The sequence below is a fragment of the Triticum aestivum genome, chromosome 1D (assembly GCF_018294505.1).
Source record: "Triticum aestivum cultivar Chinese Spring chromosome 1D, IWGSC CS RefSeq v2.1, whole genome shotgun sequence".
In the NCBI taxonomy this organism is placed as follows: domain Eukaryota; kingdom Viridiplantae; phylum Streptophyta; class Magnoliopsida; order Poales; family Poaceae; genus Triticum; species Triticum aestivum.
Window position 1 is genome coordinate 394,053,843 of NC_057796.1, and position 12,902 is coordinate 394,066,744.

The following is a 12,902-nucleotide window of genomic DNA, read 5'->3' on the forward strand; positions in this document are numbered from 1 at the left end:
AGTCCTACGATCCGAGCAACTGAGCCTTCCCACATTCCGACTAATAATGCTGAAAAACGTGTTGCATTTTGTTACAGAGGTGGTATAGTTATGTCTTGGTGGATTCCTCAAGGAATGAACGGTATGCCGTGTAATAGGACAGGTTAGAGGAAGTTAAACTTAACAGGACTCTCTTCGACACGGTAAAGCCAATCTTTTTTTTTTGATCGTACGATCTTCCCCGTCCTTGCGCGACCATATCTTCTTAGTTCTCTTTTTTTTTTTAACTGATATCTTCTTAGTTCTTACTTGGACGTAGGGCAATTGGAGTCTGGAGATCAATCGTCACGTAGGGCAATTGGAGTCTGGAGATGAATCGCCCAGAACCGTTACAGATAGAAAATTTAGAACAGAAACTTGAAGCGCAGAGTCGTAAAATCGTTGCAGCCGTATCTATCCGCCTCACAGTCGTCGTTTAAACTTCAAACCTCGTACGTGCACACGCCAATCTCTTCCCGCGCCCCTCCCCTCCGCCATATATATCCCTCCCCGACCCCCTCACGCATCAATCACAATCGCGATCGATCTACGATGGCGCCACCAAGCCTAGCCCCCGCCGCGGCGCTCTTCCTCGCCGCGCTCCTCCTCCTGTCCGCCTCCCCGGCGTCCGCGGCGAGGCCGCGCTCCTCCTCCAAGGCGGCAGCCGGGCCGCACGACATCCCGGCAGTGTTCGCGTTCGGCGACTCCACGCTGGACCCGGGCAACAACAACCGGCTGCCGACGGTGGTGCGCGCCGACCACGCGCCCTACGGCCGCGCCTTCCCGGCCGGCGTGCCCCCCTCGGGCCGCTTCTCTGACGGCAAGCTCATCACCGACTACATCGTCGCCGCGCTCGGCATCAAGGACCTGCTCCCGGCGTACCACGCCAGCGGGGTCACCCACGCCAACGCCACCACCGGGGCCAGCTTCGCGTCCGGCGGGTCCGGCCTCGACGACATGACCGCGCATGCCGTCATGGTCTCCACGTTCTCGTCGCAGATCGCCGACTTCCAGCAGCTCCTCTCCCGCATCGGCGAGCCGCAGGCCGCCGACATCGCCGCCAAGTCCCTCTTCATCCTCTCCGCCGGCACCAACGACGTGACCATGAACTACTACGACTTGCCGTTCCGCGCCCTCGAGTACCCCACCATCGACGCCTACCATGACTACCTCATCAGCCGCTACCAGTCCTACATCCAGGTCAGATCTATCATCTTCTTCTCGTTCACTCAGTTCGTGTATATAGCACTGATCGATTAACAAGCAACTATACATGACATGCAGAGCCTGTACAAGCTGGGGGCGCGGAGGTTCATCGTGGCCGGCATGCCGCCGGTGGGGTGCCTGCCGATGCAGAAGAGCCTGAGGGGGCAGCAGCCGCCGCTGGGGCACGGGTGCGTGGACCTGCAGAACGAGGAGGTGCAGCGGTACAACGCCAAGCTGCAGCAGGCGCTGGCGGCGCTGGAGGCGGCGAGCGCCGGCGCCAGCATCTCGTACGTGGACACGTACGCGCCGCTCATGGACATGGTGGCGCAGCCCAAGAAGTACGGGTTCACGCAGACGGGGCAGGGGTGCTGCGGCACGGGGCTGCTGGAGATGGGGGCCATGTGCACCGGCCTGCTGCCGCAGTGCAAGTCGCCGGCGCAGTACATGTTCTTCGACGCGGTGCACCCCACGCAGGCCGCCTACAAGGCCGTCGCCGACCAGATCATCAAGACCCACATCGCGCAGTTCAAGAATTAGTTAGATATAAGTTCTAGTTCTGCAGCTTCGGCTGTGCGCGTAGTAGATGATAGAGAAATTAAGAGGATTGCTACCGGAGTAGATTAGATATACTACAGTTCAGCCGAATGTCCTTCAGACATACACAAGTTAATTCGCTGTGATTATTCAGATAGAATTTAGACTTCAGATCAGCTCTAGTTATAATAGCAGATTGGATTGGTTCAGATTGTTTTTTTTTCTGTGAATTTGATAGTATCACTAAATTGGTTTGGCACTTTACTAAACATAAAAATAAGCATAGTACTGAAACGCTCATCATCGATTCGCATGTGGATGCATCCACCTTTTGCCTTAGTTTGAGTCTGAAATAACTCCCAGATTTTCACCAAAACGATATAGTTGGTCAGCAAACTCCAAAAAACTCTCCAGATTTTCCGCAAATTCAGAGTCCAGCTATCAGCTGCTACTTCATTGTTAGCCCTAAGAAACCTGAAGATAAAGATAAAAGCCATTCGGCATGTGTGAATATAAGGAGAATGCTAGGTAAAAAAGAGATGGTAAAATCAAAGTATGACATGCATGTCTTGACAGCAAGATTGCGGCAAGAAAAATCAGGCTCCTAGATGAGCATGAACTGGTGATCAGTTTGTACGGTGTTGATATTTCAGCACAAGCTTTGAGATTTGATCAATTGGTGTCGGTGATGATATTTCAGGAAAAGAAGAAAATGCTCAATTCTTCTGCAGCTTCTGTTGTGCGCCTAGATAGAGAAACTAAGCTCGTTGATAGATACAGGATTATTAACAGAGTAGATTAGGTATACAGTTCAGATGAAAATGTGCTTCATACATATCAACACAAGTCAATACGCTGTAATCATTCAGATATAGTTCAGATCAGCTTCTACCCACAAATAGCAGATTGGATTGGCTCAGATTATTTTTTTCGTAACTTATTGATAGTATAACAGCATTCTACAAATGGAGAAGAAAAATAAATCATCGATTGGATCGACTGCGACTGTCTTAACTCTTAACACATCCTCTCATCAGCCTCTCCAAATGAAAAGCAAAACTTGAAACTAAATAATTGATTATCTTCATTCTAAACAATATAAGCCAGGAGGAGTGCAGCCTTCAAAACATGCTTTGCAGGTAAAATGAACTGAATGGTAGCTCAGTTAAAAGGGGCAACTAGCCATAATATACGAAACTAGCAGTTTAATATATTTTTTTGTTCATACAAAACCAAAATAATGGAAAGGAAAACCAAATGATCGGATTTTAAGTGTTCGAATTTTAGCTAAGCAACTAAAGAATATAAATAAGCACAGTACTGAAACGCTCATCATCAATTCGTCACATGCCTCATACAAATAAGTTCCTCACAAGTGAGTTAAACATGTGGATGCGTCCACCTTTTGCCTTAGTTATGACTCTGAACTAACTCCTAGATTTTCCCCAAAACGAGATAAGTTACCTCCACAAACCCAAACATCTCCATATTTTCCGCAAATTCAGAGTCCCGCCATCAGCTGCTACTTCATTGTTAGTCTTAAGAAACCTGAAGATAAAAGGACATGTAAAGATAATGCACCATAGCGGAAAAAGAGATGGAAAAATCAAAGTATGCCTCGATGACACGCATGTCTTGGCAGCGAGATTGCAGGAAAAAATAATTAGGCTCCGAGATGAGCATGCATTGGTGATCAGTTGGTGTTGGTATTTCACCACAAGCTTCAGATTCAGGCTTGATCTATTGGTGATGATATTTCAGGAAAATAATAAGAAAATGGTCAATTGGAAATTATGATGACACTTCAGCTTCAGATTCAGACTTGATCTATTGGTGATGATATAATGTGTTTCTCATCAACTAGTTCATGAGACATATAGTTCTGAACTTTATATGTTAAATTGTTAATCATGACAGCTAGTGCTGCAGACAGAAACCACTTCTTTCTTTAGATAATGGAAGCTAGTTCAGGAAACACTATACTACTAGATGAAGGGTCCATGCTAAAAGACATGTTGATAGTTTTTAGCAGAATTGCAAGTTGCTACCACAAGACTACGACTGGAGGAACAAGTTCAAGTTGCTAGCATTCTACAGAGTGGCCTGTGCCGATTATTAGTTCGAGCATTCTTATAATAAATAAATATTAGTACTAGTTCCACTGCAACACTAGCTTAAAACTTAACCAATTTACAGGCTAACTTTAAAACGACGACATTTCTATTTTACTGGAGGATGATGATATATAAGCAATACATACTAGTTGTGATTCGCAAAAGGAGCAGAACATTATTTCAACAGATCATAAACTGCATATAGACTGAGTAGGAGATATATCTAAGAAAATACAACATCCTAAACATGCGAATGGATGACATGCATCTAATAGTGGAGCAATATAAGCATGAGATAGGAAACAGTACCAGAGATACTTTGGATGGTAACTTCTCACCTTCATTTCGTTTGCTGTCTGTCTGAACGAACCAGAACATCTGCCAAAGTCGTGTTTTTCGCCATGTCCAAAGTTTTGTTCTTGCCTGCATATAAAGTTCCTTTGATCAAGATATAAGAACTTGGAACATGACTACTAACTTGTACGGTACTGCAATGCATCTATGTACAACAGTAACACAAATGTATCACCTGGAATCGGACTTGACCAGAGAAACGACGGAAGCACACATGGAAGATATGAACCTGACGCCATCTGGCTTTCATCAGTGCACACAGAACTCTTAGTAATCGTCCTCCCAAGCATGTCCAAACTGACATGGATTTTGTCCACGCTGAGATGCAGAGCATCATTGTCGAGCGGGTCGATAGCAGCAATCGAAGGCGTCGCCTTGGCGTTGCCCCCATTGCGCCAAAGATCGGGAACCGACACCTGGTGCTCCAGTGTCCAGCGGCCGCTCTGGTCGTCGTCGAGCACGAAGGACCTGATGTGCAAGGGGTCGATCTCGGCGTAGCGCAGCCGGCCGGCGCTGACTCCCATGTGCCAGCGCTGCACAAGCTGCTCCATCTCTGTCTCGCCCTGTTGGTTCGGAAGCATGCTGTCAGGAGGGAGCTCGACGGGGCAGAGCTCGGGCCGGACGCTGAAAGGGTCGACGCAGACGGCGCCCCAGCTCACGTCCACCCACCAGAGCCGGCCTCCGAAGTCCAGCACCTCGTGGCCCAGGTGCATCCGCCGCTGAGGCGGCAGCGGGGACGGCAGCACCTGCTCGTCCCAATCCCCTGTCTCGGAGGAGAACCGGCGCAGCAGGAGGCGCCGCCCGCCGTCGACCTCGGTGAGCTGAGCAGCGGCATACCTCTTGGGCGCGCGGTTGGGACCATCGCCGTCGGCTTGGGTGAGGAGGCCCATGCCCGCCATGCCGTCTGTAAACGACAAGGTCCTCTCCGCTTCCTCGAACTCCGGGAGGCGGAACAGCTGGCCGGAGACGGGGTTGCAGACGAAGCGCGTGAACTTGCGGTAGAGGAGCTCCAAAGGGGCGACCTTGAGGAGCACCTCGGCGGGGAGGTCCAGGCCCGAGAGCGGGTGAGCCCTGTAGCGGGACTTGAGGGTGCCGAGGAGGAGGAAGCCGTGGCCGCTGGCGGCGAGGACGCGGCTGCGGAGCATGTCGGAGTACACGCGGCCGTCCGGGGGAGGCTTCGACATGAAGGCCCGGCCGAAGATGGGGATGGTGACGTAGGAGACGGCGGGCGCCCGGGCGAAGGAGAAGGAGACGCTCCCCTCGGACTTCTTCATCAGGGTGCCCCGGTCCACCATCGCCCATGGAGGGATCGAGGCGGCGGCGGTGCAGAGGGAGCGGCGGAGGCGGCCGGACACGACGCCGCGGAGGAGCGGCGGCATTTTGGCGGCGGCGGTGGCCGATTTGGTGGTGTGGTACTACTCTTGTGTGCAACCGAGGAGGCGGGTTCACGAGCACTGGTACCCGCAGCTCTGAGGCTCTGACAATCAGGCTTTCTTTTCCATTGTCAGTTTAGCTTAGCTTCCTCGCGTGGTCTATGTCTATCCCAACTGCCCAACTTTATGGACCGGCAATGCTTCCTTCCCACAATCCCGGCTCATTGTGATAGTTGAACGAAAGATTCAAATCGGGGAGATGGGGCTCAAAGATTCAAATGGACCTCATTTTTTGATGCATTGTACTCCCGCCGTTCAAAATAGATGACTCAACTTTGTATAAACTCTAGTACAAAATTAGAATAAAGTTGGGTCATCTATTTTTAAACGGAGGGAGTGGCTGACTAGTTTGGTACTCCTACACCTAGACTAAACACGATCCCTCCCACAATCGCCCATCTCGTCGAGGTAGCTACATCAATCTGAATGATTCAAATTGAGGAGAAGGGACTGAGACATTCAAGTGGGCTACTAGCAAGGTACATTCCATACTTTTTGCTTTGACTTTTAAATTTAAATATATTATCTTTTGAATCGAAAGTCTAATTTACTTTTTTTTCGGGTCAATTTATGTTTCATTTGCATATTGGTGTTCCTTGGGACGATGCCTTTGAAAAAAGACTGCTCTTGATTATCTTTTGATAAGTCTCAACGTGCCAACCAAAAAAAAGTGTGGCATAAGCAAAGCGGACAAAAGCTAGAGTGGCAAAAACAAAGTTTTCCCAAGATTCAAATGGACTAGGGGATGGATACACGCGTCTTGTGTGTGGCATGATTCGTGTTGTTAATAGCACATGTGGTTGATCGCATAATAACATTAATATAGCCGTCGGTATAACATTTTTTCTTCTTAAAAAATTAATCTAGCAGTAGCAGATGCATCATATATACCGCTATCGACAAAGAAAAAATAGAGGGCACTCCATATTCGTTTTCGAGCCTGCATATTTGAAGGATGGAAGGGGTATACAGAGCTCGCTCCAAATCCAATCGTTCATGGGAAATTTCACCTTGTCTTCCTCTTTGTTTCGTGCCGTACAAATGTCACAATTGTATTTTCCACCATGAAACACGCCCCCTTAATGTCTGCACGTCATCGTCGCTGCCTGCCCAACTGCCAATAAATGTTTGGCAGTGTCCGTTCCTGTCCCCATTTCCCCTGTCCGTGCCCTTTCCCGCCACCTGTTCGTCTCGGCTATAAAAGGCTGACGCCACCCCCTCCCCCCCACTTCTCCACTCCCCTCCATGGCGAATCGCCGAAGGTCAGACCTCATGGCTGCCAGCATCAAGCAAGCCCCCCTTCCCCATCAAGCAAGATGAGGAGTGGCGTATGGTGAGGAAGCAGAGTGAGCTAATTTCAAGCTCGCCGTGGAGGCTGCTCGGAAGATGGACTCAAGAGAGAGCGCCAAATTTGGGACCGTACGCTCACCGCCACGGATGATGGCACATGGCCTGAGTGGAACGAGACCACCCTGGCCTGTTTCCATGCCATAGAGGCCCGCGGAGTGGACGAGGTCGCCCTGCCTCATTTCCGCACCATTGACGCCTGCAATGTCGCGTTCCCTGCCGATGCCCACGTCGACGCGTCATGCGCCGACAAGTCCCGCAACTAGTCCCGCTTTAGTTATTTGGTATATGTATTAAGTCGTAGAGTGGCTCATTTTCCACCCCTATATATGAATGAAATGTAGTTTGATGAGTCGTTTGTAGTTCTAGCTGAGTGAATCATTTTTAGTTATATTTCAATGAATTTGCATGTTGTGCTTGGGTGGGAAATTGAAGAAGAAATAGTTAGCCAATGACATACGGGTGCCACATGCAAGGAATTTTTGGAGGCTGTATTACATCGAGTCTTAGTTTGCGCATAGACTTTGAAGCCATCATATTTTTTAACGAAAATGCTATGTGGCTTTTTAGGAAATGCTCGTGTGTCCGATTCCGCACGTGAATCTTAAAATGATGGCACATGCCATTTTTTATGGCGCACACTCTTCGCACGCATGCTCCCTCTCAGGGAATAACTCAATCGTTCATTTCCATACACCCTATCCGCCTATAGCATGACACCCTCATATGATGTAGCATGGCAGTTACTAGAAGCATGTATGGCAACTACTCTGTATAGCATGGAAATTCTTAAACATGTGGACAACTTCACCTTTTTCATAGCCTAAAAATTTCTCTCTACCACGGCATGGCAAATCCCCGAAATACATGGCAATTCTCTCTGCTATGGCGCGACAGATCTTTGAAACGCATGGCAATTCTTTCTGATGTAACATGACAATTATTATTCTTCTTAGCATGGCAAATCTTTCTGTAATGGCACGACAAATCTCTATGTTATAGCATGATAATCCTTGAACGTTCTTCCAAAATGGCTTTTTGAGGGAACATTCTCTAGTGCCATTGTTCACTCAAATGAGCCTATTCGAGGGAATGTTCGTTTGTGCCAAGGTCCTCTTATAAGGAATGTTAGCTCCCTATTATCATCCAATTTTAATGATCGTCTCCATAAATTCTTAAACAACATAAACACTTTCTGTGTCAAAACATTAACTACACATAAAAAAATATGAAACTATTTTTGTGAAATATAATTATTATTTTAATTTGGTAATCCCTCCATTCCATAATTCTTGTCATAATTTTTAGTTCAAATTTGAAGAAATAATTTGAACTAAAACCATGACAAGAATTACGGTATGGAGGCATGCCAAAATTTTAAATATCTTCAAATACTTTTTATATGTTTCTAAAAGTAGATAGACATTTTATTTTATATCACATAAGTATCCATTAAATATTTTTCTTATAAAAAAACAATGAAAGCGCGGGCACAAACGTGAAGAAAATCTATATCTTGCTTTTTGTAAGTCATGGATACACCTTTTTTCCTTTTGAGAATAAGCCATAGATGCCCCTTGGCCGCAGATTCTGAGCATGATTGGTTTGATGCCAAAAATTGGCATGCCAACATTTATCAAATGCCAAATATTTGCTAGTGCTTGGTTGGTTACCATGTTTACTTGCCAACCTCACAAGAAGTTGTCAAGTTTTGACAACTACTGATATTGCCAATTGTTGGCTTGCAAAGAATTGGCAATGCCAAATGTTGGCATCAAACAAATTATCCTCTCCCACGCGGCCACGCCGGGGCCAGCCCATATATGCGGATTTTCTTCACAAGCGTCGACCTTTTTTCTTCTTTCTTCACATTTATCAAATGCCAAATGTTTAGTTTTCCTTTTCCCTTTCCCCATTTCTTTTGTTTTTGTTCTTTGTATGTTTCATGTTTTCTATTTAGTTTTTTCCTTAAATATAAGAACATTTCGGTAAAATGCGCCAAACGCTTTTCTGTTGTATGAATATTTAATATTTAATTTTTTGTTTATGTTTCCTTTCTTCCTTTCATTTTAAATACATGGTCCTTTTTTGCTTATTTTTCTTTTCTTCTATTAGTTCAATTTACTTTTAGTTTTTGCTCACTTTCCCTTTTTCTTCTGGTTATTAAATTTTTGTTCATCATGTTTTAAAAAAAATGTGCAAACAATTTTCTTAAGTATTCACTTCTTTTAATCTTCATTGTGTATTTATTGAGGTGTTCATTGTAAATTTTCAAAAATGGTTCATCAACGGCTTGAAAATAAAATACATCGTGTATATCAAAATGTTCATCGTAATTTTCAAAAAATGTTCATCGTGCATTTTAAAATGTTCAATACGTATTTTTCAAAAAGTTCAGGAGTATATTTGAAAAAAATTAATTATACTTTCTTTAAAATATTGTCATGCATTTATAAAATGTTCATTATTTTTTCAAAAAGTATCCATATTTTTTAATGAAAATATTGGGTATTTGGAAAAATTCTTCGTCATGTATGAAAATTATTCATCGTGCTTTTCAAAAATGGTCATTGTGCATTTTAAAATTGTTCATAGTGTATTTGTAAAATATGTTCCTAGGTGTATTTAAGAAATATTAACCGTGTTTAAGAAAATATTCATTGTGTTTCCGGAAAGGTTCCACATGCATTCTAAAAAAATGTGCAGTATGTTTTTCATGTTTAAAAAATGTTCATAGTGTATTTGAAAACTGGTCGTATTGTTGTTCATGAAATATGGAAACAATTTTTTGTTTACATGAACATTTTTAATACACTACAAATATTTTTTAAATGCACGAGTAACATTTAATATACGATGAACATTACCTTTCATTCAGTTTCATATTTACATCTTTTTTTTTCTATTTTCATTTTTTCTTTTATATTTATTTTAATTTCCTTCATTTTTCATCTATGAACAATAAAATGAGTTTTAAAAATGCTAGCGTTTTCCTAAATACTTTTTTTACAAAATCACTAGATCGGTGGTCGAGCTGGCGCCATTCATCTTCGCCCTAGTCTCTCGTCGTTGCCACAAGTGCCGCATTGTGCAGGGGGGCCTTCACGTTAGATGTTGGTGCCAGGACATCCAGGGCGCTCTCAAGCTTGTCGTCATGGTGCAATCCATCGACCTTTGGCGGCGCCTACGCTTGTTTGCTCCTCGGCTACGCGAGATAAGCTTTGCTGGAGGTGGACCACCTCAGTGCAGTACTCCACCAAGTCTTGCTACTCGGCGCTCTTTGTTGGCTCTTGCCAAGATTCCTCTTGGAGGCTCACTTGGAAGAGTTGGTCTTCGCTACACTACACATCAAGATCTTTGTATGGTTGGCTCTGCAGAACCGATGTTGGACGACCAACTGCCATGCTTGTCGTGGCCTTCCCCACTCGCCTTCCTGCATGCTCGGTGACCAAGAGCTTGAGGACATGCAACATATCCTCACATGATGCTCCTTCTTTAGGCAAGTCTGGCGTGAGGTGCTCGCTTGGGCTCAAACCAGCGCGAGCATCCCCAATGGCGACCTTCCCTTCCGCGCTTGGTGGGAAAACACATGTGATCACACTCAACCTTCTCTATGCAAGGGTATCTCCTCCCTCATCAACCTTATTGCTTGGTGGCTGTGGAAACACTGGAATGGCAACATCTTCAAGGGCAATCAACTGTCTGTATCCCTCTAGCCTTGATTCTTTAGCTGACTCATTTAGCGGGATCTCTTTTCATAATAGCGGGAACTTGGAATTGGAATCGTCTGGTTCCCTCCTAACAAAGGGAACTGGGAATGTCAGGTTAGGACCCTCCTCTCATACCACGCCCCCCGCGAGTCAATAGGCTGCCTGATACGGGGCTAACCCGGTGTAGGCCGATCTTTCACGACTGGAGTGGGCTCCCTCGAAGAACACGATGAACACGGGGAAGAACGGAAGAACAAGTCCAATCACACATCCACTAGACAATCAAACACACAAGATCCACAAAGGTACATGAACAACAAAGGGAAAGATACAAGGTAGCGTTCATCCCAAATCCAAGAGGAGATGAGGTCTTGATGATATCCCGTAGGATCTTCTCACATGCTCACATGGAGGTCTTGAACTCCATGGAAGTGGTGGTCTCTCTCTCTCTCTCTCTCTCTCTCTCTCTCTCTCTCTCTCTCTCTAGAGTAGAGGAAGGTAAGAGCAAAGCTCACATACAAATGACCTATCACTTTGCTAACCCTAGAAAGGATGAGGGGGAGGTCTAATTATAGTCTAAACCACGAAGGGGTAAGTGGGAGAAGGATACAAGGCCAAAGGCCCGGCTGCGCACAGGCAGGGTCGGACGTCCGGTCGCTCGCGGGGGTCCGGTCGTCCGGAGGGCGTCGGTCGTCCGCTAAAAGTGTTCTGTGATCAGGACACCGGACGTCCGTAGATGCTCGGACTTCCGTTAATATTACCGGTCGTCCGGTAGGGCCCGGACGTCCGCTCGCTGGGAGGTGTTGTAGCTGGCGTTGGCTGGGCTTCAGGCGCCGGTCGTCCGGGCGCTGTAGAGTGTCGGACGTCCGGTGGCACGTCGGACGTCCGGCCGCTGTAGAGTCCGTAGCTCCGTCTTCTTCCGTCTTCGCTTCCACGCTTCCCTCACGGATGGTGTAGGTGTTCCTTGGCGCTTGCACTCCTCCACGTCGTCCGTAGCGTTCCTACAATACCTATGCATGCACACGGGAGAAGTGTCAAGTAGTATGCCATCCTCGAAAGGGTCAAGTGAACACGTGTAAAGGAGAAGATTCACCTTTATGTATGATAAGTAGATGTCGCACGTGTTACTTGCCAAATGGTCTCTTGACATGGTGATGTCCGTAGGATGCTCCGCATCATCTCCCCTCCCTTGGGAAAGATCCGACCTCGGATCGAAAACCAAATCACCATGGGAAAGAGATGGCTTCGCCGTGTAGAAGTGGACGTTCACCAAGTAGTCATCATCTTCAAGCTTGAAGTGGGCACTCTCCAATGTCGCACCGTCTAGTGATTCCTTCAAAATGAGCAAGGACAACAAACACTTGGAAAAATAAATGTGGTTAGCGTTAGTGCAAAACCAAGCATTCAAGAGGTGATTCACCAAACAAGTGTCGTCATCATGCAAAGCATATGGTTTGACAAAGGATTGTGACATGGCATGTAAGCACATAAATTGAGCACAAGCAAAGATATCACGGGGACAAGCATGTAAATGTGAGGTAGTGATGCAAATATGTGTGACAATAGAATAAGCATGTACCTCAAGGTCATAGCAAACATGGGCAAAGTGCTCAATGAAAGGTCTGTGGTAGGCATAGGAATCATTCACAACACCAAATAAAATGAAGTGCCTAAACACATGGGTCAAGTGCAAGACAATCCAAGCATAACGTGCATAAGGTGTAATGAAGATAGTATGGCACTCAACACAATATAAAGAGCAATTGTTCATCATGTGTGAGGCAATCAAGTCAATCATGTGACAAACAATGGGACATGGCATATGTGAAGAAGTGACATTGTTGCAACCAAACATGTGATAGGAGCAATGAGTCCACGAATTGGATGCAACACACAAGGTATATATGTCATGAGGCATGGCAATGTGGCAATCATGGGTGAAAGCAACACCTCGAACATGCGTGCAAATGGTGCCAGCAACACATGAAGTATGGTTCACAATATCCAAGCTCAAGAAGGATGTCACCTTGAAAGCGTGTCCTTGTGCATTCTTCACAATGCCGAAGCACAAGCAAGTGTGATGTAGAATCGTCGGGGTAGAAGGTGGCTCGCTCTCAAGAGCTCGAATGGTCAACTCACGTGAAGTGGAAGTCGACACGAAGTCCAAGTATCCTACACATGCACAC

General features: G+C 46.0%; 2 protein-coding genes across 3 annotated transcripts; one reads left to right on the plus strand and one right to left on the minus strand.

Moving 5' to 3' along the window:
• The first annotated feature begins 513 nt into the window (after positions 1-513).
• On the plus strand, positions 514-1,967 carry LOC123182328 (GDSL esterase/lipase At2g40250). Its single transcript, XM_044594850.1, has 2 exons — positions 514-1,218; positions 1,303-1,967. The coding sequence occupies exons 1-2, from the start codon at positions 571-573 to the stop codon at positions 1,759-1,761; spliced, it is 1,107 nt and encodes a 368-aa protein (XP_044450785.1). The 5' UTR covers positions 514-570; the 3' UTR covers positions 1,762-1,967.
• A 101-nt stretch (positions 1,968-2,068) lies between these two features.
• On the minus strand, positions 2,069-5,739 carry LOC123182325 (uncharacterized). 2 transcript variants are annotated; one of them, XR_006492086.1, is made up of 4 exons: positions 4,402-5,739; positions 4,211-4,295; positions 3,223-3,306; positions 2,069-2,232 (listed from the first exon to the last, which is right to left on the minus strand). XR_006492086.1 is itself a non-coding variant. In XM_044594849.1 (3 exons), exons 1-2 carry the CDS (start codon positions 5,603-5,605, stop codon positions 4,213-4,215), a joined length of 1,287 nt encoding a protein of 428 aa, XP_044450784.1. In that variant the 5' UTR covers positions 5,606-5,739; the 3' UTR covers positions 3,068-3,306; positions 4,211-4,212. The 2 variants fall into 2 exon arrangements, 1 of the variants encoding a protein (XP_044450784.1); XM_044594849.1 differs by lacking the exon at positions 2,069-2,232 and having other exon boundaries at positions 3,068-3,306.
• Between the last annotated feature and the right edge of the window lie 7,163 nt (positions 5,740-12,902).